Source organism: Lithobates pipiens, unplaced genomic scaffold, assembly GCF_037356315.1.
Source record: "Lithobates pipiens isolate NorthernLeopardFrog02 unplaced genomic scaffold, aLitPip1_a1.2 Scaffold_13, whole genome shotgun sequence".
Classification (NCBI taxonomy): domain Eukaryota; kingdom Metazoa; phylum Chordata; class Amphibia; order Anura; family Ranidae; genus Lithobates; species Lithobates pipiens.
The window spans coordinates 81,426,657-81,453,846 of NW_027507718.1; the positions used below are offsets into that span (position 1 = coordinate 81,426,657).

General features: G+C 43.4%; 1 protein-coding gene and 1 pseudogene across 2 annotated transcripts in view; one reads left to right on the top strand and one right to left on the bottom strand.

The window, feature by feature from the left end:
- LOC143974134 (antiviral innate immune response receptor RIG-I-like) overlaps window positions 1–27,190 on the bottom strand; it is a 114,340-nt gene that overhangs the window by 29,379 nt on the left and 57,771 nt on the right. For both annotated transcript variants that reach the window (XM_077475248.1, XM_077475249.1), the window contains 6 exons: window positions 21,453–21,615; window positions 21,229–21,333; window positions 17,933–18,090; window positions 15,695–15,830; window positions 12,985–13,127; window positions 7,908–7,998 (listed from right to left, as the gene is read on the bottom strand). In XM_077475248.1, coding sequence (XP_077331374.1) covers window positions 7,908–7,998; window positions 12,985–13,127; window positions 15,695–15,830; window positions 17,933–18,090; window positions 21,229–21,333; window positions 21,453–21,615 — 796 coding nt within the window. The remainder of the gene's footprint in view (window positions 1–7,907; window positions 7,999–12,984; window positions 13,128–15,694; window positions 15,831–17,932; window positions 18,091–21,228; window positions 21,334–21,452; window positions 21,616–27,190) is intronic.
- Window positions 10,190–10,294, top strand: LOC143979961 (U2 spliceosomal RNA; annotated as a pseudogene).

The following is a 27,190-nucleotide window of genomic DNA, read 5'->3' on the forward strand; positions in this document are numbered from 1 at the left end:
AATAATTGTCCCGTGGACAGATTCTCCCACCTGAGCTTTGGATGTCTGCAGCTTCTCCAGAGTTACCAGAGTTACCATGTGCCTCTTGGCTGCTTCTCCGATTAATACTCTCCTTGCCCGGCCTGTCAGTTTAGGTGGACGGCCATATCTTGGTAGGTTTGCAGTTGTGCCATGCTCTTTCCAATTTTGGATGATGGATTGAACAGTGCTCCGTGAGATGTTCAAAGCTTGGGATATTTTTTTATAACCTAACCCTGCTTTAAACATCTTCACAACTTTATCCCTGACCTGTATGGTGTGTTCCTTGGCCTTCATGATGCTGTTTGCTCACAAGGTTCTCTAACAAACCTCTGAGGGATTCAAACAAAAGCTGTATTTATACTAGGGATATACCAGTTTTTTAAGACGGAGTACAAGTACTGATACTTTTTTTCAAGTACTCGCAGATACCAGTTATCGATACCTATTTATAGTGTCATGTTTTTTAGACTAATAAAAAATGATTACTTGAGCCTAGATTCACACTAATGCAGTGCTGGGAACCACATGTGATTCGGACAAGAATCATACAACATTCCTGTTAAAATCACATGTGATTCTTTGCAGTGCGATTTGAGCCCATTCATTTTGTATGGGCTCAAATCGCACTGCATGAAAAAGGTGCAGGCAGGTATTAATTTTAGCATTGAAACATTTTGCATGAGTCACCATTACATCTGATCAAAGGCCCTCCTCTGACAACACTCTGCTCCACATTCTACTTTCATTTCCTCCACTTTGATCCCCCAGCACCGACTATGGAGATCAGAGGAGCACTGCAGGAACAGGTTAATGATACATGGAGATTGGGGGTGGGTTGCAGTAAGGGGTTAATGGTGGATATGGAGATGAGGAGGTACAATAACAGGTCAATGATGCATAAAGATTGGGGGGGGGGGGTGCTGTAAGGGGTCAATGTAAGGCAAAAGGGGGAGGAGGGGTCTGAAGTAAGGGGTCAATGTATGGCAACTCGGGGGGGGGGGCGTGCTCTAAGGGGTCACTGATATATATGGAGATGGGGAGGTGCAGTAAGGGGTTAAGGATGCACATGGAAATGGGAAGATGCACTAAGAAGTTACTGTTTAGAGATGGGAATGTGCAATAGGGGTTAATGTATAGAGGTGAGGTGATTGGCAGTCAAGGGTTACTGGATGGAGATAGTGTGGGTGCAGTAAGGGGCTAATGTATAGCAAGGGGGTGTTGGGCAGTAATAAGTTATTGGATGGAGATGGGGTGGGTACAGTAAGGGGTTAATGTATAGAGATGGGGTGGGTGCAGTAAGGGGCTAATGTATAGAGATGAGGTGGGAGCAGCAAGGGGTTAATGTATAGAGATGGGGTGGGTGCAGAAAGGGGTTAATGTATGGAGATGGACCCCCTTATACATTAAACCCTTATTGCACCCAACCAATCTCCATCCAGTAACCCCTTGCTGACCATCACCCCATCTCTATACATTAACCGCCTACTGGATGGAGATGGATACTTACTGGTGCAGTAAGGGGTTAATAATGATGCAGAGAGATTGTACTAGGCTCCACTCACCTCAGAGGGAAGGAAGCCATGTTCCATTCAAAGTGGCAGGAGTCAGCAGAGACATGCCCGGAGTGTACATGCAGGTGACCGCCGGGTGCAATAGTCAGTCTCTCCTTCCTGACATGCACAATAGGTCCATCATTTACCAGCCTGAGGACCCACACACGATCCATGGCATCCAGTCACCCCCCCACCAAGACCTCTCCAGCCCGCTCATGGAAGTTCCCCAGCACTCACACCCCAGAGAGCCCAGCAGCGGTCAGTTAGATGGGAAGGAGGTGGGGACACACACTCCTGCCATTTATGCTTCTAGGTTCACACTGGAACCGTGGGGGAAATAACCTGAGATTTCAGACAGGAATCGCACTGCATTCCTGTTCAAACCGCATGTGATTATGTACAGTGCAATTTGAGCCTATTAATTTTGTATGGGCTCAAATCGCACCACATTGGAGCATTTTCGCTAGTACTGATACCCGCGAAAATGCCTAGTATCGGCACCGATACCGGTGTTGGTGCAACCACGATTAATACTGCGGTTAAATTAAACACAGGTGGACTCTATTTACTAATTAGGTGACTTCTGAAGGCAATTGATTCCACTAAATTTTAGTTAAGGGTATCAGAGTAAAGGAGGCTGAATACAAATGCATGCCACACTTTTCAGATACTTGTAAAACAAAACTGAAAACCATTTATTATTTTCCTTCTACTTTACAATTATGTGGCACTTTGTGTTGGTCTATCACATACAATTCCAATAAAATAGATTTTGATTGTTGGTTGTAACATGTAGGGCCGGTACTAGACTATTTTGCGCCCTAGGCAAGATCAGCTACTTGAGCCCCCCACCCCCCAAAAAAACCTGAATGGCTTTGTGCAGTGTCATTAAATAATAGCACAATACACTCTTTGATCACATATCACAGTTTTTTTTTTATGGCGCCACTTTATTATTTCACCGAGTGCCATTATAAAAAAAAATTTGTGGCATAAGTGGCCACAGTGGTGGAACACCAGGGCCCGATTGCAAGTGCAACCATTCCAGAGACTACAAAACGTACTACATGAGAGGGTCAGAGACTGCAGACATACTACAGGAGAGGGTCAGAGACTGCAGACATACTACAGGAGATGGTCAGAGACTGCAGACATACTACAGGAGAGGGTCAGGGACTGCAGACATACTACAGGAGAGGGTCAGAGACTGCAGACATACTACAGGAGAGGGTCAGAGACTGCAGACATACTACAGGAGAATGGTCAGAGACTGCAGACATACTACAGGAGAATGGTCAGAGACTGCAGACATACTACAGGAGAATGGTCAGAGACTGCAGACATACTACAGGAGAATGGTCAGAGACTGCAGACATACTACAGGAGAATGGTCAGAGACTGCACACATTCTACAAGAGAATGGTCAGAGACTGCAGACATACTACAGGAGAATGATCAGAGAATGCAAAATGTACTACAGGAGAGGGTCAGAGACTGCAGGCATACTACAGGAGATGGTCAGAGACTGTGGACATGATATAAGTGTGTCCTGGCAGTGACCAGTGTGGAAAAACAAAAAAAATGTGCAAGATATTAAAAAAAAAACATTACTAACAGTCAATTCTCAAGCACAGGAGCACCCAATAAGACAGTATGTGGCCAGTCTCAACAACGTAGCATGTTCACCAATGCCAGGAGCCTGGCGGACAAAATGGGAGAACTAGAGATACTGTTGTATGTGGAGGATTTCGATTTTGTGGGAATTTCAGAGACTTGGTTCAACAGCGCTCATGATTGGCTGGCAACCATTCAACATTCAAGGCTATTCCCTTTATCGCAGGGATAGAGAGGGTAAAAAAGGGAGAGGGGTATGCCTATATAGAATAATGTACAAGTGAATGTGAGAGATGACATCACTAAGGGATTTAGGGAGGAGGTGGAATCCTTATGGGTAGAGCTCCAAAGGGATGAAACTAAGGGGAAAGTAATACTGGGAGTATGCTCTAGCCCCCCTAACCTGAGGGAGGAGAGGGGGGGTATACCTCCTATCACAATTCAGATTAGCGACAAGGATGAGAAGTGTCATCATAATGAAGGATTTTAATTATCCAGACATAGGCTGGGCAGAAAGAACCGCGCATTCCTCTAAGGCTCATCAGTTCCTAAATGTCTTGCAGAACAATTTCATGGGTCAGATGGTTGACGCACCAACTAGAAACAAAGCGTTACTAGACCTACTGATTACCAACAATACAGACCTGATCACAGATGTGGAAATATGTAGCAATTTAAGAAACAGCGGTGACAGGTCAATTAGCTTCAGTATAAACCACACAACTAGGATACATAAGGGGAATACAAAGAAACTGAATTTCAAAAAAGCCAACTTCCCTAAACTACGATCCTTGCTAAAAGATATTAACTGGGATAAAATCTTAGGAACAATGAACACGGAGGAGAGATGCAACACAAAATCACACCACTCTGAACAAAGAAGCCAAATGATGAGATGGACGTTGGCACACCTATTCCAGGTGCTCTGGCTCAGGATGTCCCTCCCACATCCAGAAACAAACCACAAATGTACATAGAAGAGCCAGCACCACTGGAAATTGAGTCTTCAAGTTTATTGTTGTCTTATGACCATGATAAAAAGAACATGCAGATGCATTTTGGCATGCAAGCCTTGTTGACAGCACATTCCTAAAATGGAAGACTGAATTTCCAGTGGTGACGGCTCTTCTATGTACATTTACAGAGGAGAGATGGGTTTGCTTTAAGAGCATATTAAATATGGGCATTAGCCAATGCATCCCATTAGGAAATAAATTTAAAAGAGCGAACAAAAGTCCTGGGTGACTTAACTCCAATGTAAAAATGCATAAAAAAGAAAAGGAGAAGGGCTTCAAAAAATACAAGGCTGAGGGATCATCATCAGCATTCAAACTTTACAAAGAATGCAACAAGAAATGGATGGGTGCAATTAGGGTGGCTAAGATAGAACATGAAAGACACATAGCGGAGGAGAGCAAAAAAAAAAACCATGGAATTCTTTAAGTATATAAATAGTAAGAGGTAGGCAATAAATTAAATGTGTAGTTTATGTTCCTAGAACACCTGATGGTGCTCCCAGCATGTTGGGCCTCTGTATATGGCCATGGTGTGTTAAAGTCTCACACATGTGGTATCACCATATTCAGGAGGAATAGTAGAATGTATTTTGGGGTTTAATGTGTGGTATGCATATGCTGTCTGAGAAATAACCTGCTAATATTACAATTTTGTGAAAAAGAAAAAAGAAAAAAAAATCTTGATTTGGCAAAGAATTGTGGGAAAAAAATACAACTTAAAAAAGCTCACCATGTCTCTTTTTAAATACCTTTGAATGTCTACTTTCCAAAAAGAGGTAATTTGGGGGGTATTTGTACTGTCCTGGCATGTTAGGGTCTTAAGAATTTAGATAGGCCATCAGTACATCAAGTGTGATCAATTTTCAGAGATTGGCACCATAGCTTGTAGACTCTCTAACTTTTTATACAGACCAAATAATATACACCGGTTTGGATTATTTTTACCAAAGATATGTAGCAGTATAAAATTTGGCCAAAACTTTTGAAGAAAAATTACTAATTTGTAAAATTGTATTACAGAAGCAAAGAAAATGTATTTATTAATTTTTTTACAGAATTTCCGGTCTTATTCAAAAAATAAAAAACTCAGCGGTGATTAAATACCACCATAGGAAAGCTCTATTTGTATGAAAAAAAGGACAACATTTTCATATGGGTACAGTGTTGCATGACTGAGTAATTGTCATTTAAAGTGTGAGAGCACAGAAAGTTGAAAATTGGTCTGGTTAGGAAGGGGGTTTAAGTGCCCAGTGGGCAAGTGGTTAATAAGACACGTTGTGACTCATTAAATTAGAAGAAAACAGGTTTAACCCTAAACTGCATAGAGGGTTCTTTACTGTAAGATCGGCAAAGATGTGGAATTCCCTTCCACAGGTGTTGGTTTCAGCGGGGAGCATCGATAGTTTCAAAAAACTATTAGATAAGCACCTGAACGACCACAACATACAGAGATATACAATGTAATACTGACATATAATCACACACATAGTAGGTGAGGTTGAAAAAAGTTTGTTTTTTGGAAAGCTGAGATCGATGTCTTTTTTTTTCTAATGTTTTCCAGGATAGAAGAGAGATTTGGGGTCTTATAGGCCCCTTTCACACGAGACAGCTCCACTCAGCGGAGTCTGCCACCTCAGCGGGAGATTGCTCCATTGATCTCTGCTGAGCCAGTGGATGACAGATCCGTCTCTGCTCACTGAGCAGGGAGGGACCTGTCAGAGCCCCGCTGATCTCTATGGGGAGATCAGACAAAAATGGACAGCATGGCTATTTTCATAAGATCTCATTCGATCCGATAAGACGGATGGCAGACGTATCACCATATGTCTGTCTTGAGAGGACTGGATGGCAGAGGGGTGTCAGTGGACACATCTTCGTTGACATCCGCCTGCCTATAGGAGTCAATGAAAGGCCCACTGGGATCCACCTGAAAAACGGACAGGCAGATCCGAGCGGGCTTATCATGTAAAAGGGGCCATAGATCCCAGATGTCTGCATAAAGAGGACCTCTTATGCCTTATTTCTATCACAAGTGATGTTTACATTTCTTGTCATAGGAATAAAAGTGATCAATAAAAAAATAAATAAAGGGACCGTGTAAAAAAATAAATAATAATTAAAAAATAAAATGTAAGCGCCCTCATCCACTTGTGCTCGCGTGCAGAAGCAAACGCATATGTAGGTCGCGCCCGAAACTGTAAACAGTATTTGCACGAAACATGTAAGGTAGCGCTGCAAACGCTATAGTGAGAGAAATAATTCTAGCACCTCCTCTGGAACTCTACTCTACTCTGTAACTGGTAAAATGTAAAAAAATGTAAAGCGTCACCTATGGAGATTTTTAAGTACGGTAGTTTGGCCCCATTCCATGAGCATGCACAATTTTAAAGCATGACATGTTACGTATGTATTTACTTGGCGCAACATAATTTTTTATATTTTACCAAGAAATTTGGTTATATATTGTATTTTTTTGAATTATAATTCATTAAAATTTATTTTTTTAAATTGCATTTGATAAATTGCTGCGCAAATAACAAAAAAAAATTGCAACGTCTACCATTTTGTTCTCCAGGGCCTCTGCTTAAAAAAATAAATATATATTATAATGTTTGGGGGTTCTAAGTAATTTTCTAGCGAAGAATATTGATTTTTACACGTAGGAGAGAAATGCCAGATTTGGCCCGATAGGGAAGTAGAAAAAATAAAATAAAATACTGTGATATCTTCACTGTGGCCCTTAGTGCCCCATCTTCGAAGACAAAACATAACAATAACTTAAGTACAATTTGCTTTGCTAAGCCTCTTATTTTGATAATAGTACACACATGATCATCAAGACATGCTGGAATTTTAGTTCCACAGATGAGGCATCCTAATGCATTTATGGCAATATGCTATTATTATTGCTGTCATTAAGTATTTTATCTAATAAAAAAAAAAAAAAAGTATAAAAAAAAATAACCATATTTAGCACTAAAAACGATCATGTACAGGCTGATCTTATGTCACTGCAAACATATTTCATGAAAGGCAGGTAAAGGGTCTGTATGCTGCAAAACATGCAAGCATTCAATTTTCTTTTGTATCGCAGGCATGCAAGACATTCAGTCTCGTTACCTAATGCCCGTCTGTCAGCTTAGAAATGACCTGGATGAATGACATAGATGCAAGGAGTATACATTTTTCTGATTTGACTAAGTCTCTTAAAGATCCAGTTGCCTAAAGCCGCGTACACACGGGCGGACTGTCTGGCCAACTTAGTCCGTCGAAACACATTTCAGCGGACAGTCCGCTCGTGTGTGGGCTTCAGCGGACTTTTTCAGCGGACAGTCTGGCGGACTAAGTATTTCAGAATTTCCGTAATATTGTCCGTCAGACTTTGGTTTCAGCGGACAATCCGCTCGTGAGTAGGCTAGTTCGACGGACTAAGTATGGCGCATGCTCAGACAGGATTTACACGGCGAAAGGTTGCATTGCTGTGTATTGGACTTCCTATTTCTAGTCCCGTCATCGTGCAAACTTTCGACGGACTGTTTTGCATCCGTGTGTGGTCAAGTCCGTTCATTCAAAAGTAGGACGGACTGTCCGTTGGATTGTCTGACGGACTAAGTTGGCCATACAGTCCGCCCGTGTGTACGCGGCTTAATGCTTAGCGTGAACAGGCAGATTTATGGTTTATGGGCACAGTATTTTTCTTTACCTATATTATCATGTCTTTTGTTTCTCCCAAATATTGCTTCTGGTTTTAAAAAGCTGAGGGATGGGGTTTCCTCAATCCATTTCTTCAGAGCCTAGAAATTACAGAAACAGTAACAATGATATTGTTAGCGAATGACAAATATAGGAAAATATCAATCATAGTAATAGTACACATTATATATAGTTTACATGAGCACTTAGAGTAGTGTGAAACTCAAAACCAAAAATGTAATACCTGTGTACTGCAACTTCCCAATCATTAGATGTGGTGGCTGTATTAAATCTGGCCAGTAACACACCCAGGATTAGAGTGCCCCCACTTTGGATGAAGGCACGAAAGAGACACCCTTGGACAGCAGCACTGTCAGTCTGGGGGGGGGGGTGGCTAATGCACTAGGAGATTTAGATACACTAACAAATTAAGGCAAAACGCCAGCTTTATAAGCAGTTACAGCAAAAAGTTGTTTTTCCTCTTGGAATAAAGGTTTTAGTGTATGGCCCCCGCCACCTCCCCCTCCCAAAATAAAATGTCCATACTTCTCAGGATCCTGCATCCGAGGCCCAATGCAAGCTGATGAGCTGCAACCAAGTCAATGTACTATAAAAACACATGTTTTACTACAGGCACATAACAGTACATGAATGATATAATGGCTTCATGTAACAATGAAACAAGAACAAGCCTGCTTGTTTAATAAGCTCGGGCAAATGCAATGATTATGTGCAAAGACAATAATCCACAGTAGCCAATTAGAATCCACCTTTTTTCTTACTTTACTAAGATCAGCTGAAATGGGGTTGGTTGCTACAGTATAGGCATCTTTACATTACATAAACCTATAAACAATAACAATGCTAGCAGATGTCAGAGACAAATTTATAAGACCTCTCATGCATTCCCCTCTTTGAAGCACCTCTAAACCTCCAGTTTTCTGTCCTCTAATAAGTCATCACAATCGTTTGCTTCCTAGTCTGCATTGAATATCACTCGCTTATATTGACTCGCTGGCCCTGCTGGGATTTTACCCTTCAGCAGGACCCTAAACTTCCCTGGTCCCCAAACCATACCAGGACACATGCCCTCAACATGGGGAGGGTGCTTTGGGGTCAAGGGCCTCATCAATTTTTTTGGCATGGAGTTCCCCTTAATATCCATAACAGACCCGAATGGACCCACGCCATTATTTTCAATGCTTTTTTATGTATATTGCCGGTATCCAACAATACATTACAGCCGCAAGCAATTTTGTTTTAAATCTTTTCCTAAACATGGGAAAGAGGTAATTTACAGAAAGACTAAGGGGACCCCCCAGGCACAATATTTAAGGGAATATTGGAATATTTCATTTTTAGTGTGACGTAAAAATGCTTTGGCCAATCATCATATAGCAATGCACTGCAATCTCGCAGTGCATTATGGGGAGTTCTGTGGTGCTCGAAGTTCCCACGAACGCCCCATAATATTTGCTGTTCGGCGAAAATCGGTGTTCGAGTCGAACATATGTTCGATTCGAACAACAAGCTCATTCCTAGTTATGTGTAATATAATGGAATGACACAGGGAAAAGGTATTGAACACATGAAGAAAGGGAGGTGCAAAAAGGCATAAAAAGCCAAGACACCAGCTGAAATCTATCAGTAATTAGAAAACAGTCCTCCCCCTTGGTTGTCAGTGCAAATTAATATCAGCTAGTTCAGGCTCAACTGATGGCCTGTAAAAAGGGTTTCTCATTATCAAGGTGTCACACAAGAAACATCTCATGATGGGCAAGACCCATGGTTAAGCCTCTCAAGACCTTCGCAACCTTATTGTTACAATACATACTGAGGCCATAATCCGGAAGTGGAAAAAACATAATTTCACCATAAACCAGCCATTTTTCCAAGAGCCAAGGACCACTTGGACTTCCTATGGAGAGCTTTGATAAGACCAGAAATTAGCAGGTACAATTCTTCCAAAGAAAATAATAAGTGATGCACTCAACCGCCATGGCCTGTATGCATGCAAGACTCCATTGCTGAAGAAAAAAAAAATGTTGAAGCTCGTTTAAAGTTTGCAGCACAACATTTAGACAAGCCTGTGAAATACTGGGAGAATATAGTCTAATCAGATGAGACCAAAATCGGGCCCCTTTGGATGCCAGAGAGGCCCGATCCTCCTGTTCTGGGGTCCCTCTCAGCGGTGCTGGTGGCTCCTCCCCACATCAAGTGTCCACGTTGGAGAAGGCTCTCCTAAAGTGGACACCAGCGCGGGTGCACTCCCGAGTCCTGCATCTGTGTCCATTCACTTCTCTGCCTTTTGGCTAAGATCAAGTGTAGTATTTGTTCTCATCAGTTGCCAGAGGAGGCGCTGTGCTGCTCCCATTGGGGAGGGCAGGCAGATCCAATGGTGTCATAACACCTGCAAGGGCAGTTTCAGTAGTGACTACGCCGGCCACCCGACAGATACTGGGGGCCAGCCCATGGTTGAGTCTGAGCTGTCCGGAAGGGTGCTCCTGGTGAGGATAGGTGCTGCATTGGGTCTGGCCAAAGGGCCGGGTCCTTGGCCTTCTGGCCTAGATTGGGGTAGTTCTAGGACAGTTTTTCGGGAGAGAACGCTTACTCGCCTACAGCACTTGGGCGGAGTGGTTAGTATTTCCCGAATGTAATTAGATGGGAGTGATGGGAGCGGAGGTTGAGCTTGTTGAGGAGCAGACTCTCCCCGGGCTTCCTGAACTTCAGACCTTACTACCTGGGGTGGGGGCTGCTGTGGTCTGGGTTGTTGGTCAGGGTTGGGACGAAAAGCCTGTGGTGAATGTGCCCCTGAAGTGGCAGTTCAGGGGTGCCGTACAATCACTGTGAGTGTGGCTCAATTTAATTTATGGCACCATGGTCACTTCCCCTTACACACCTGCCTCTAGGGCCGAGCCTTCCGGCTAGGACCAGGGGAATTTTTTTATTCTGGGCCGGAAGGCCAGGCCATTGTATTGCACAATGGTCACTCTTTCACTTCTCCCACTTCCTTCTCCCCACTTTCCTATTTATTTTTCCCCATTGTTTGTCACTTGTTTGTATTTTTTTTTGTTTGATGTGTTACACGTTTGTCACTGTGTGATGAGTAGGGTGTGGGCCCTCGGGCCTACCTTGAAAGTCGTTGGATGGGGGTGGTCATGGCCTTTTGGCTTAGTTCACCCTCTCTCATGGGGTCTCCCTTCGGGGTAGACCCACTGAGTACTTGGGTGGGTCTGTTTCGGCAGACCCTCCAGAGAAAGGAGTCTGTCTGGTTTCGGCCAGATGGACCTAGTGAAGTACCTCAGTCCCTGTCTGAAGCATAACGCCCGGGGGAACAGGGTAAGGTCCTTCCCTAGTGGAGGACTAGTGTAACACCCGTTGCACGTTTTGTGTCACTCTTTATGCGTGTGCAATTTTTTTGGCACCAGGTTTTTGGCTGTGTTTCACATGCCACGGGCTTTAAAAAAAATTCTGTGTCCATTCACACAGAATACAGGACTCCCCTGACGCTGTGTCATTCAACTTGATTGACAGCAGCGGGAGCCAATGGCTGCGTTTCTATCAATGTATACAATTAGGACACAAGACACCAGCTAGAGCTTACGTGCTCATATCCAGCCGGAGGATGACAGAGTTCAGATAAGTAAAACGGGGGGGGGGGGGCTGGGGAGCTGCAGCACTACAGAAGGTTTTTCACCTGAACTGCTTACTGACCATCCGTCGTCATAAGGCAGCAGGTCGGCACGATCCTGCGAGCCGTTGTAGCTGCACGTTGGCTCCTTAAAGCGGGATAGCAGCCGTGCGCCCGCTGCACTACGGGGGTGCCGATGTGCGTGGCCGGCGGTTGCAATGACCGCCGGACACGAGAGGCAGAGCAGGGATGTGTATCTGTGTAAACACACAAATCCCTGTTGTGTGAGAAGAGGCAGATCGTGAGTTTCTACTAGCTAGGAACAATGATCTGTCATCTCCTATAGTCAGTCCCCTCCTCCCACAGGAAACACAGTTAACCCCTTGATTGCCCCCTTGTGTTAACCCCTTCCCTGCCAGTGACATTTACACAGTAATCAGTGCATTTTTATAGCACTGATCGCTGTATGATTTCCAATGGTCGCAAAAATGTGTCAAAAGTGTCAGATCTGTCTGCCATAATGTCACAGTCCCGATAAAAATCGCAGTTCACCGCCATTACTAGTAAAAAAAATAATTTAAAATGCCATAAATCTATCCCCTATTTTGTAGACGCTATAATATAATTTTATTTTTTTGCGCTATAAACACAAAAATAGCAAACGGCAGAGATGATCAAATACCACCAAAAGAAAGCTCTATTTGTGGGAAAAATAAAAAAGCTCTATTTTGTTTGGGAACAGAACCGTGCAATTGTCAGTTAAAGTGGTTGTAAACCCTTCCAAACCACTTTGACCTACAGGTAAGCCTAGATTAAGGCTTACCTGTAGGTCCAAGAAATATCTCCTAAATCTACACGTTTAGGGGATATATACAAAAAGCGCTGAGCATGCCACTGCTAATGGCGATATGCCGTTAGTGGCAGCTCCCATGCGCGGGAGTGACTTCATCGCTGCTCCAGGGATGTGAGTGGCCAGAGCAGCGATACCCGGAAGAAGATGGGCGCTTCATGCTACAGGGGACAGCGGCAACATCGCTGGCTCCTGTGCCAGGTAAGTGACACATAATGGACTACTATGCAGTGCATAGTAGCCCATTATGCTTTACCTTTGCAAGGAGACAAAGAGGAAGTAAACCCATCAGGGGTCTCTGACCCCAGGTCGCTGAAATACGAACCTTGATCGATTTTGTTTTTTTTTTATATTCATGGCTCTGCCTCACCTAACTGCATGTCCCTGATTTTTGTACTGTACCCAATGGTGTTATTGAGCACGATTGCATTTATTATTCTACATGTATGATCTTTGTATCCAGGAAATCCATTTCATTTTTACTGTAATGATAAAAACTATGTATGTATAAGGACTTTTTTTTTCCACCCCAAGCTATAAATGACTGCTCACATCAGGAGACGATCTATTTAATTGTCATCATCTAGTTTTTGCAGAAATAATTACCGCTACTAAAGCTCTGGTATTCACAAAGAGAAGTGTGCGTGTCTCTGGATTTTCACGATATGATTCAAGCAGGATAAACTGCAACTCTTCTAGCTTTGGATTTTCATTATCCTTTGCAATTTCCAACAGTTGTGGCAACTTAACTGCGAAAACAATAAATAATGGGTTTAGAAAATTGCCAGCCTAAATGCTTTATCAAGCAGATCAGCTACAAACAGAATGTTTATTTCTAAATAAGGACCATGGCATTACAACAATATTTGAAGTAACAGAAGAAAAGATGCCCAAATATGCTAGATTCAAGCGACAAAAAGGGGTCCGGAACTTGTATGAGCTTCAGGCGTTCGGCTTCAGGCGACATGGAGTGGAGATGTGAACCATCTCCATTGAGAATAATAGATTTTTTCCCCTCTAGCGTTTTGTAGCTTCAGGCTTCAAGCTACAAAACACTCAGGTGTGAATGGGGTCTTATATCTAAATCAGTGAACTTCAGTAACAGTTGTCTCTTATACAGCAGAGGTGTCTCAATCAACACACCCCATTGGGGTCTGTGTTTAAAAAAAATGTTGGACGAATATGACAAGCATTTGCCCAGCCCTGATCCTCAGCTCCATCTAGTTCCCATAATGCACCTCAATCAGAAAAGAAAACACACTAGATGGAATTGATGATCACAGGCTATCACTGTATTAGGCAAAATATGGCTAGAATTTGTTAAGACTGGGCAATTGCCTTTCACATTCATCCAACAAAACATTTTATGAATATACCTCATTGTGTTCAATCAAGACTTTAAGAATTAAAACTTACAGTATTTACCATTCTAATTCAGTGCTTCTTGATAGGAACATCACATTTGTGACTTGACTCAGTAAGAGAACTGTAGGGGAAAGATGGTGCACGGAATGTGCAGAGGAACCAAAAGGCTCTTTATAGATCTGGACACGTGAAACCATCTTTCTGTTCTCTTGCTTGCTCCTCTGTACAGATAAATAATTTGCCATACATATAAAACAGACTGGATGCTTCCTCCAATAACACAATCTAGCACCAGTTATTACTAAAATATTCACATGGCATAAGGTAAAAAGGTATGCCTAGAACACGGATGTGCAGTGTGGTCAGTGGCTGGTGAGGCACTGGCTAGTATCAGAGGCATATACACATATACCCGTAAATTTTTTTAAAGCGTCACCTTTGAAGATTATCAAGTACTAAAATTTGACACCACTCCACAAGTGTGCCATGTTAGGTATCTATTTACTTGGCATAACATATCATCTTTCACATTATACAAAAATAAAAAAAAATCGGGCTAACTAATGGGTTTTTTTTTTATGAACAGTTTCCCCCCCCCCCCCCCCAAAAAACGCATTTGAAAAATTGCTGCGTAAATACTGTGTGACATAAAAAGTTGCCACAACCACCATTTTATTCCAAAGGGTGTCTGCTGATATGATATATATACATACATTATATATATATATATATATATATATATATATATATATATATCAATCATATGTTTATATGTTTGGGGGTTGGGGGTTCTAAGTAATTTTCTAGCAAAAACAATATGATTTTTACATGTAGGAGAGAAGTGTCAGAATTGGCCTGGATGGCAAGTGGTTAATTACCATAAGTAATATACAAATAATTATTATATATTGTTTTTAAGGTAAGGTAGTATATTTTCAAAAAATGTACTCAAGCAGGTGGCTTAACGGACAAATTACTGAAGTTTGACGTTATAACTTCAAACCAGTAGTCTCACAGTAAATAGATAAATAATACATTATTATCTTATAACATATAGCATAATATATTATTTAGCTTAATTCAAAAAGTAACTTTTCAGCAGCAGCAGATTCTCATTCTCCCTCAATACCTATAAACCCATGTTTTTTCCTTGTACAGGGCTGTGAGAGGAGAGCCCCCACTGCAGAATTTGTATTGGACAGTTTGGACCAAGATATCCATTGAGCTCAGTGCCTCGGACAAGTTCAGTTAGCTACCACCAAATTTGGGATCTGTGACTCCAGGTCGCTGAACTACGATCCTCAAAGCTCGATCTTTTTTTTTTTTTTATGTTCATGGCTCTGCCTCACCTGCTTCCCCTGACTGCACGTCCTTGGCCGAGAGCAGCATGTTGTCCAGTGTAATCTATGCTCTTGTTCCCTCTAAAGCCCCATACACACAGGAGTTTTTCCTTCAGATTTACCAAAACCATATAATATGAGGACAAACCTTAGGAGTTTCAATGTGTATGCAATCAGGCAGGCCCTTCTACTATATGGTTTTGGTAAATCTGAAGGAAAAACTCAGCAGATAATCTGATAGTGTATATGGGGCTTTAGGCTGTTAGACGGGGAAACACAGTTCACATCCCGTCACTGAAGGGCCTGTACTTAGTACCCGCAGAGAGGGAAAAGACTGCTCAGCCACCCATCTTGCCTGGTATTGGATATTTTCCTGCCAAAACTAGGCTGATTTTTTTACATACTGTTCAGTATTGGTAAGGAGAACACTTTCTGGGGTTGGAGCAATTCTGATAAGGCACAACCTGCTGTTAGGTATATTACACCTTGTAGTACTGGTAGAAGGCTGCAGAAGAGCTAGGCAAGTAGCCAGGCCATAGTTTGCTATGGCACTGTGTAAGGTTTGTATGGCACCGAAGCATGATGGTAATGCAGGTCGTTGTTCTTTTTACCTTCAAAATTTTTAACTAGCTTCTGTTCAATGTCTGTAAATGTTCCATTCTTTATATTGTTATAAAAGTTCTGCAAATAATCCAGAGCATCTTGGGTACGGGCATCCTCATTAATTATGAGTGCACTATTACATTTCTGTTACAACAAAGAAAAGAGGGATTTAGAAATATTAGCAGATTCACCAAACAACATGATCTAGTGCCAATATTATACCAAAACACAATTCATTAAAGCCTAAATGCATTATTAAAATATTCTGCCAGGTGAATCTGCACAAAAATTCTCCAGCATTGTGAATATCGAAACAGCTAGATCGTCTACAAACTCAGAGTAGCTACAAATTAAAATCTAATTTTGAATCTTGGAGTAGTAGAGGACATTTGCACAACAACTATGGGTCATGATCTCTAGTCTTGTGGCAAACTTGGCCACAGCTCCCCCCACAAACTCCCCATCCTGATAGAATGGGAAGAAATAGGACATCCATTTGACACTAAAATTAGAAGGTACTTGTGCCACCAGTACTGGAAGACACATCCCTTTTCCCACTGTAAAAAATAAAAAATAAAGTTTAGTTGTTGTTTGTGTTCCCATTGGAAAGAAAGATTTTCCTTCCCAACATCAATGCACACGATCGGATGAGCGGAATCCCTTCTGAAAAACCGCCATATCCTTTTCCGAAGGGATTCCGCTCAAGTTTGCCTTGCATACACACGATCATGCAAAAGTTCACTGAAATTACGACCGTCAAGAACGCGGTGACGTACAAAACTACAACGAGCTGAGAAAATTAAGTTCAATGCTTCCGAGCATGCGTCAAATTGTTTCCGAGCATGCGTAGGAATTTTGCACGCCGGAATTGCCACAGACAATCGCATTTTTGGATAGGAACTTTTCCCAACCAAATAATTGAGAGCATGCTCTCAATCTTTTGCTGGCTGGAATTCAGCCAGTAAAAGACCGATGGAACATACACAAGGTCGCATTTTCCGACGAAAAACTCTCATCTGTCTTTTGCGGGCTGAAATTCCGATTGTGTGTATGCGGCATTACAGTCTTTCTGACCCCCTGTCAACTGGATAGGAAATGAGGGAAAATCCCCTAACAGAGTAACAGACAAAAATAAAACCCCTGACAAATTATTTCCCAACTCTTTTCAAAGCTAATAAAAAACACAAGTTTTAGCTATAAGACAAACACCTTTAGGCCCCTTTCAGATGGGCACCTCCGCTTGCTCAGTGAGGGATTTCTCTGCTGATCGCCACTGAGCAGGTGGATGACAAATCAGTGTCCAACACAGTCTGCTCTCCTCTGCGGGGCAATCGGATGGAAACGGAATGCCTGTTTCCATCCGATGCCATACAATCTGATTCACCAGATGGATGGGGAATAGCAACACCATTCGTCTGTTTTTTTCAGACAGGATCAGATCAGATGGCGACGAGTGACATCCACCACGCCATAGAAGATACCAAAAAAAAAAACAACAGGCGGACCTGATCGGACAGCCTGTGTGAAAAAGGCTTTACAAATAATCCTGTTCTAGCAGTACTTTTCAGATTTTGAAATCGCTAAAAGGGCTAAAGCAGGCCTGATTAGCAAACATAAGCCCTTGTACACACGGTCGGAGATTCCGACAACCAAATCCGTCAGAGTAATTCCGACGGATTAATTCCGGAAGAGGTCTGGAAGTGATGTTGCATACACACGGTCGGACTAAATTGTTGGAAAATCCGATTGTACATAACGTGATGACGTTATTTTGTTACGACGGGACTACGTTCAGGCTAGTAGCCAATAGCTTTGGTCTAGGAATTTGATCTGAGCATGAGTGGCACTTTGTCTGTCGGAGTAGGCTACACATGATCGGAGTATGTCCGATAGGAGCATTTTGTCGGAAAATTTTACCGGCAAGTTGGAAAAGTTGGTCCGTCGGATATTCCGACAGAAACAGTCCGATGCAGACCACACACAGTCGGAATATCCGAAAAAACGATCCGATAGGACACATTCCGTCGGAATCTCCGACCGTGTGTACAAGGGCTTAGGGTGATTTTGGAAGAACTGGCTGTAACTTGGGAGGGATTGGCAGAGTTTAAAAAAAATAACAGAATGAATGCAATTTAGTGCTTAGAAATAGGCTATATGATTTTTGAATTGTTTGCCCTCCAGCGATGAATTTTTCATTAATGTAGCAAAAAGAAAAGTATAAAAGTAAATATATAGAAGCTGCATACCCGTAAATGTTCAGTATATGTGAACAAAGCACTACACAGACGACTCTCCTCCATTTTATCTTCCAGCTGCAGCAAACGGCATTTCTTCTGAATGTCAATAATCCAGTTGTCATACTTCTGGGTTCCAATAGTTCGGTTTTGAATGTCCGACATAGTCTCTAAAGCCACAATAATGCATTTACTATTAATATAATCTTTGCACTGATTTTCAGTACCAGGTACAACTGCAATCATGCAAACCAGACAGCAATGCAACTGATTCTACTCTGCAGATGGATTCAGATAGGAATATAGACAGCCATTATTTAGTGAGAGATTTACATTTACCAAGCTCTCCTTCTGTTATGTTTATCCGATGTCTTCAGTACTCTGAGTCACACACCTATAACAAGTGTAGTCTGGGGCTATCCGATGCCCCCCACACACGCTATAACAAGTGTAGTCTGGGGCTATCCCCACCCCTCACACACGCTCTCTGGAACCCCCCTTTAACACCAAGTGGACTGACAGGGCGGCAGGAGGAGGGGGTGACCAGGATCAGAGAGACAGAGCGGCTCGTTCCTTCTCTCCCCCCCCCCCCCGCCAGTGGGGAGACACGGAGAGTGGACTTGAGCCGTAGCAGGGGAGAATGGCTGCAGGCTCTTCACTTTTCCCAGGATTAACGCCCACTTTGCTATTCCCCTTGCCTCCTCATTGGCTGTGGCAAGGGACCAATTAAGGGAGGCAGAGAAGAGGGTCTTGGGACATGTAGTCCCAGAAGACAAGTGGCTGCAGTACTTTCTGGGTCACACAGCTATAACAAGTGTAGACTGGGGCTATCCGATGCCACCCACACACGCTATAACAAGTGTAGTCTGGGGCTATCCCCAGACTACACTTAGCAAACTACAGCCCCCAGCATGCTCAGGGAGAGAGAATGGGAGCCTGGAAACAGTGGCAGAGGAGGAGACAAACATACTGATGAGGGCGACCAGGGGCAGATTGGAGAGAGGACTGCGTTTGGGGACACCATCAAAGGAAAAGCCACACAGCCCAGCGGCATCTCAAGGAGAGAGAGAGAGAGTCGGGTAGCGTGGATCAAGCAGGACCCAGATTGGCTCAAATCAAGCTAGAGAGCAGAGCAGGAGATTCCAGATCGAGATTGTGAGCCCGCTGAGGGGCAAGATAACCTTCTACGTTGGAAGATCGGGTGAGAGGGTTTCCAACACATACTGTGCCATTATATGTCCCAAGTTATTTGTTGTTGCCAATTGTTCAGGATTTTTTTTTACAGTACAGATCAACACACAGACACAGTGTTGCAGCCTACCTCTTGTTAATGCTCAACGATTCACTGCACATTATTATTATTTGCATTAACGCTTTCTGTCTCCCTGTTAGGCAGGATTATGGATACATTCCACTACAGGCCTATTCTATCCCAGGAAGAAAAAAAAAGTTTTTACAAATTCATTTCTGCACTTAAAGGGACATATTGCTGCCAAATTCAGTCCCACCCCCTTACCAGTTTAAGCGCTCTCTAGCATCTGTTGACGTTAGAGTGACCGCCAAGGTTTGTTGCCATTTCTTAAAGGGGGACTCTGCTCGCAAATTCACTGTCTTAGGAAGTGCCACTTTTCATCAAAAAAGTCTATACAATACCCTCCTGTGCACCAATGTAAGGGCCCTACCAAGCTGGCACAAGAGTCATTCCTCTATTTTATGTTGGTTATCCCTTGCCCTTTTCTGCTCTGCTCACTTGGGAAAGAAACATCTCAGGAAGAGAGATAACATTTAAGCTTTCAGTCCTGCAGGACAGTTGGGTCTACTTAAAGTGGAATTGTAGAGGTGTTGTATTGTTTATTCCCAATATGTAGTTTGCTTTTGCGTACCACAAACATTGACCTTTCTGTGATTATATTCTTGCTATTTTGACTTCTATAGAAACAGAAAAATCGTCTAGCAAAAGTGTGTGTTTATTCCTTTGGGTGTGTGTCTATTCATTGGTGATAATCCACAGCCAGGATAAAAGGTATTTTCCACTTGTGTCCTTATTTGTGTTTGTAGCGATTTCCATTCAAACAAGTGTGTCAGAGGGGCTGAGCTTGTTCTTGCAGTTGAGGCACAGAACAGAGGACCCGAATTTACTAAGTGGTTCCTTTAGGGGTGGCTCTACACAAGTAGGCAGATCAGGTGTTCTGCCTTAACCTCTGTTGTTGTTGCATGCTTGTCCTAGGTTAGTATCACCAAAAGTATTGAAACCAAAGCCAACATTTTCAGGTCAGTCAACAATGGCAGCCCACACATTTCTTTCAGCGTAGGTTTTTCCTTCTACAAACAGAAGTTATAGTATTCTACTCCTTATCTTTATGTCACTGAGGTATGTACACTCAAAACAGTCTAATTTCTACATTAAAATCACAAAAAATTAAACCTATAACCATGCATATAAAGAAATAGCAAAATTTAGTGGCGCTAAACAAAAAATAACGGTGAATCAATATTTCAATAGTGTCAATATCACATATATCACCCTGTGATGTGTGACAAAAGTAGTCCATAATATAAAGTGATATCAGATGAAAGATATATATTCAATCTTCTCAAATCTTTAAATCTTTCACCACACCAATGTACTTGTGACACCTTTCCCTCTGAAAAACGCACTCACCAACTCAAATTGCCTCCCACTCTCGTGTTTGGCTCAAGAGCAACTTTGAACCACACCTGGGTTAAATACGACCATCCATTCTATCCTTGTGGTTCCAATTAAGATATCTCCATATGTGAAAAAAATATATAAAAGTGCTCCAAATAGCGTGATATAGTTTTAACCAGTATATTAAAAAATCACACCAACACTTCAATGTTTACACTCACATTTCACACGCTGTAAATTGTAATCAAATTTAAAAAAAACACAGCAAACGGTTAAAAGAAGTCTTAGTGACGAAACATGTTGGGGCGTGGCTACAAATCAACTATACTGACGCGAGACGCCGCTTGTTGAGAACAGCTCACTGAAAATAAGGGTTTTGGAGTGGGTGAGAGACATACCATAAGCACACACTTCGGGTTCGCCGTGACCGCAGTGCACTGCTGAGCCATTTTTAATCGTTTGCTGTGTTTTTTTTTACGTTTGATGCCGATTATATATATTATATATAGTTTGATGCTGTATATATTTTAAAGTGGCAGCTTTATTCATTATTATTTTGACTATTTACATTGGCACAGTGGGGTATAAGATATTAAGGGCGGTCACATATCCAGTACCAGCAGTTAATTTCTACATTAGCAGTTATAATCTCACCTACCTAAATGTGGGTAAACTGATTTAGCCATCTGCTCAATTTCCGTCATGATTTCAGACATGATCCCAGCAAATGGATCATTCTGACGACAACTTGCTTCACAAACAACTGTTGAAAAGTTATGATAGAAGAGGAAACAGCAGTTATGAGGTTACTTGGAAGACAAATGTACAGTATTTTTTATATACAGCTGTCCAAAATATACAGTTTTCCTGTTAGGTACTGACTTTTCTCCGGTTTGTACACCACTTTGCGCAGCTCTTCCAAACTTTCTTTAACCGTAGAGATGCATTCAATGTCCAGACTGGAGCAGAGTTTACTGATGTATTGCACAGCATCTGCAGCACAACGGGACTTTCCAGTGCCCACAGAAGCTGTTAAACCAATGATCTGCATGTAAAATACAAATTGTTACACGTCAAGGAGTGTATTTTATGAAAGTGAATTCTTATGCCGCGTACACACGACCGGACTTTCTGCCAGAAAAGGTCAGACGGAATCATTCCGTCAGATATTCCGATCGTTTTTCTTCAAAATATTCCAACGGACCTAGAAATAGAACATGCTTTAAATCTTTCCGACTGAATAAATTTCTATTGGGATACCGTTTGTCTGTGTGCTGGTCCGACGGACCAAATAAGATGCAAGGGTAGCTATTGGCTACTGGCTATTGAACTTCCTTTTCTAGTCCCGTTGTACATCATCACGTTCAAAACTAACGGATTTTGGTCCGTTCGTGTGTGGGCAAGTCCGTTCGGTGGAAAGACCGCTGGGAAGACTGTCGGACCTTTTCTCCCCAAAAGTCCGGTCATGTGTATGTGGCATTACTCTACAGCTGACACAATGGGGAATTCTGCGGCTTTTAACAAATCACTGTATTTTTCAAGCAACCTTAATCCCCTTTCTTAAAACACCAGACTCTGAAACTGGCAACAATTAGGCCTCATGCACACTGGGCATTTTTCCACCAATTCTAAACACATTTCTCTTGGCAGGATAAAAGCAACATCAAAAACGCACCAAAGGGAAGTGGCTTTCCTTTGGCCAAGATGGATGGCTGATCCCAGAGCTCCGGCAGACAACAGGTGGCGGTTTACCTCCCCACATATCTGCCGACATGACCCACAAGAGGAAGGAAGATCATTGCCCTCAGAAGCTAACCCATTCTTCCCCCAGCTACATGGCAGTTCCACACAGACTTATACAAACTCCCAGCCGGTGACACCGCTTTCAGACAGCCCAGAACATGCAAGCACCCGCATGGATGATTACAGACAACAACATTTAGAGGACAACACTAGGGAGCTCCCTGACTCCCTGACTCCATTAACTCTTTAGTTATAGCTTCCAACCAGTAATTTCACAGTAAATAATAAATTATTTTTTAAAATATAGCATATAAATATATGACTTGGCTTGACTAAAACAGTACCTTTTCAACAGCAGCAGATTCTCAATCTCCCTCTTAACTGTGTGAGAAAAACACGGGATTGTGGGTAAATCTTATACCCATAAACACATTTTTTCCTTGTAGTTAAGAGCGCTGGGCTGGAAGGGAGCATTTTTCTTTTAGACACATGCCCCTTCTATGACACTGCAGTGGCAGGCTTATTGGCCAGCTTGAGCCAATAGTACTTTACCATTGGTCCAAGACTCCAAGCTGTCCATTGAGCTCAGTGCCTCTCAGTCTGCTGCAAACAGAGTGTGCCAGCTTGTATTTAAACTGGCTGCTCTGTATGTAGCTTCTAACAGGCTGCACAAGGAGCCCTGTATCTCTGGAATCATAGGTCACAAGAGCCCCTCGAAGCATGATTGTTTTTTTTATGTTTATCCTGAATCAGAGGGCCCTGCTCGTTACAGCTTACAATCTAGGAGGAAGAGTCAAGTGATACAAAAAAGGTAATAGCTGTGGGGGATGAGCTGATGGAGAAAATAAAAGTACAGTTGTTAGCTGGGGGCAGAATAGGCTTCTCTGAAAAGGGGGGTTTTCAGGGATCGTCTGAAAGCAAACAGAGTAGAAGAAAGTCGGGCAGATTGGGGTAGGGCATTCCATAGGATGGGAGAGGCTCGGGAAAAGTCCTGGAGGCAAGCAAGGGAGGAGGCAATGAGGAACTAGAAAGCAGGAGGTTTCATAGTTTCATAGTTAGTAAGGTTGAATAAAGACACCAGTCCATCCAGTTCAACCTGATTGAGTGTCTACCCCTATCCCTGTACATTGCACACTCACATTGGTCCCTACCCTCAAGGAGCCCACAATCTAAGGTCCCCATTCATATACTAAGGCCAATTTTGGTCAGAAGCCAATCAACCTACCTGCATGTCTTTGGAGTGTGGGAGGAAACTGGAGTACCTGGAGGAAACCCACGCAGGCACAGGGAGAACATGCAAACTCCAGGCAGGTAGTGTCGTGGTTGGGATTTGAACCACTACACCACTGTGCTGCCCAAAGGTCTTGGGAGGAACGAAGAGAACGATTAGGTTGGTATTTTGAGACTAAGCTAGTGCAATAGCTGGGTACTGAGTAGTGAATGGCTTTGTAAATTTTTTGTTAGTGTTAATGAATTAAATTGAAAATACTAACACTCAGGCTACTTTCCAACCTAACCTCACTGTTTTGGATCAACACATTGGACACACATTTCTATTCACCTCTTATGGCAGCTTCCTTGACCTTTTATTCTCCCATGTCTGCACTCCCTATAAGTGGTTGTAACCCTAAAAAAAAAAAAAAAAAAATCTAATCTGTCCCTCTGTTAGCTGCAAAAAACCTGGCTGATCCTGCCTGGTTCTGCCCTTTTCTCTGTAAACTGACCACATTTACCATGGCTGCTGAGCCCTGATATCGTGGTCATTTCACATGCCTCCGTCATCATCTGCTGTCTCTCATCTCTCCCACCCCCTCCTCCTTGCCTGTCAGCTCCTGTCTGTGCGAGTTGTCGAAGCCCACCCACCCGCGACTGAGTAGTAAAATATAATTTTATATATTTTAATATAAATATTAATTTTAATATAAAATTCGCTGCCAGCCCCTCTTTTATGCAGCCATAACATACTGTGTAATGAAAAATTAAGCCTCTAAATACCCTTTTTCGTCCATCTTTAGGCTGGTCACCAGACTCCTGGCCTCTCTGTGCTGTTGCCCATAGATCGGAGTAGGAGATTGGCCAGGAGTCATGTGACCGGTCTGAAGATACATGAAAAAAAGGTATTTAGAGGCTTCATTTTTAACAAACACTTACACAGTGCATTATGGCTGCCTAAAAGAGGGGCTGGCAGTGAATGATAGTGTAAGGTTACTTTAACCTCTCCAAACCCCCTTCTCTCTCTGATCACAACCTTATTATGTTGATGCTCTCCCTATTTTCAATCCCCTATCCATTCAACCAGCCAACAGTTACCGGAAGAAATTTTTGCCACTTTAATCCTTCTTATATTTATTAGATTATAGACCAGGGGTAATGAATTAAAATTCATGGAGGTCCGATTATTAAAAATTTCTTCTAGCAGAGATCCGAATCACATTTTTGTTTTACGACTCTGATTCTTTACATCACAGCCCAGATGTGCAGGCACGACAGCTCATTCAGTTGAATGGGCTGCTGTGCCTGCGTTTTCTGCCGGGAAAAGGTCCTTGCACCTCTCTAAAAATGCAGCCACTGAAACCGCATGGTATGGGAAACTGCACCATGCATTTCAGTTCATTTCATGTGCAGCACCTAATTTTATGTGCCACTGCCTCCCTTCACAGCACTGCCCCCTACACATATCACTCCCGCGGCACTGCCCCTTCCACACCCCCCCCTTCACATATCACTCCCACGGCACTGCCCCTTTCACATCTCTCCCCCCCTTCACATATCACCCTCACAGCACTGCCCCCTTCACCCCCCACCACCACTCTCCCTTTCACGTTCTGCTCCCACAGCACTTTCCCCCATCATCACACCCTCCCACCCCCCACAGACAGCACTGTCCCTCTTTACATAATCCCCCGAACACAACACTGTCCCCCTGTACTTGCCCCCCCACACAGCACCGCTCCCCTTTACATGACCACCCAAACACACAGCACCGCTCCCCTTTACATGACCCCCCAAACACACAGCACTGCTTCCCTTTACATGACCCCCCCCACACACAGCCCTGCCCCCTTTTATATGACCCCCCGCCACACACACAGCACTGCCCTCTTCACATCTCCCCACAGTACTGCCCCCCTTTACATGATCCCCCAAGCACTTTACTGTCCCCCTGTACTTCCCCCCCACACAGCACTGCTCCCTTTACATGTTCCCCAACACACACAGCACTGCTCCCCTTTACATGACCCCCCACACGCAGCACTGCTTCCCTTTATATGACCCCCCCACACACAGCACCCCTTTACATGACCCCCCCACACACAGCACCCCTTTACATGACCCCCCCCACACACACAGCCCTGCTCCCCTTTACATGACCCCCCCTCCCCACACACACACACACACAGCACTGCTCCCCTTTATATGACCCCCAGCAAAACACAGCATTGCTCCCCATTACATGATCCCCAAAACACGCAGCACTGCTCCTGTTTACATAACCCCCCACATGACCCCCAACATGCACAGCACTGCTACCCTTTACATGACCCCTCACACACACACGTCACTGCTCCCCTTCATATAACCTCCAATACACAGCACTGCTCCCATTCACATGACCCCCAACACGCACAGCACTGCTCCCATTTACATGAAAAAAATCAGATCGGACTTTTAGCAATCGTTTGTAGAGCATTCCGATCGGACAAAGTGGCACGCATGTGCAGATCAAATTACGAGACCAAAGATATTGGCTACTAGTCTCAATGTAGTCCTGTCATAACGAACGAACATCATTACGTTCTGAACGATCTGATTTTCCAACAGCTTTCTCCGACCGTGTGTATGCAACACCAGTTTAGGACAAAATCCGTCGGATTTTGTTGTCGGAATGTCCGACCATGTGTACAAGGCATTACACATTAAATGCGTTCCACTTTCGGCTCTACTACAGAAGTGGTTGCTAAACTTTTCTCTGATGCCCACCTAATCACTTGAACCCATTCTGTTCCCTTGCAACTGCTCCTGCTTTTTCCTATGTTTACAACTCGCATCTTAATTCTCCCCTCTCTACTGCTATTTTTGCCTTGTTTTGCCACCAGTCTGAACAACTTAAAGCGGGACTGTACTGGGGAAAAAAATATTAAAAGCCAGCAGCTATAAATACTACAGCTGCTGACTTTTAATAAATGGACAATCACCTGTCCCGGGTCCAGCGATGCCAGCAGCCGAGGCCGATCGATCGCACGGCTCTCGGCTGCTGCCGCCACCATTCTAGGTGAGGGAATCAGGAAGTGAAGCGAATCGGCTTCACTTCCCGGTTCCCTACTGCGCATGCGCGAGTCACGCAGCGCAATAGGAATTGTCCGCGCTGTCTCTGGGACCCGTGTGTGTCCCAGCAGACAGCGCGGCAGGACAGGAAGAGGCATAGACTCCCACGGGAGTCTATGCCTGGAAGTGGGTGTAAATACCTGTCTTTGACAGGTATCTCCACCCCCCTCCCCCCTGAAAGGTGGCAATTGTGACACCGGAGGGGGGGGAGGGTTCCGATCAGCGGAAGTTCCACTTTAGGGTGGAATCCCGCTTTAAGACTCATCTCTTTGCTTCCCTTTATCTCCAAATATCTAGATCGCCTAGCTTACAACCAGTTGAGCTGCTACTCCATTGCTAAAAACCTTCTCAACCCCTTGCAGTCTGCATTCGCCTGCAGCACTCCACAGAAGCTACTCTTCTAACATTAAAGTGGTTCTAAAGCCTAAATATTTTTTACCTTAACCACTTCAGCCCAGAAGGATTTACCCCCTTCCTGACCAGAGCACTTTTTGCGATACGGCACTGCGTCGCTTTAACTGACAAGTGCGCGGCCGTGCGACCTTGCACCC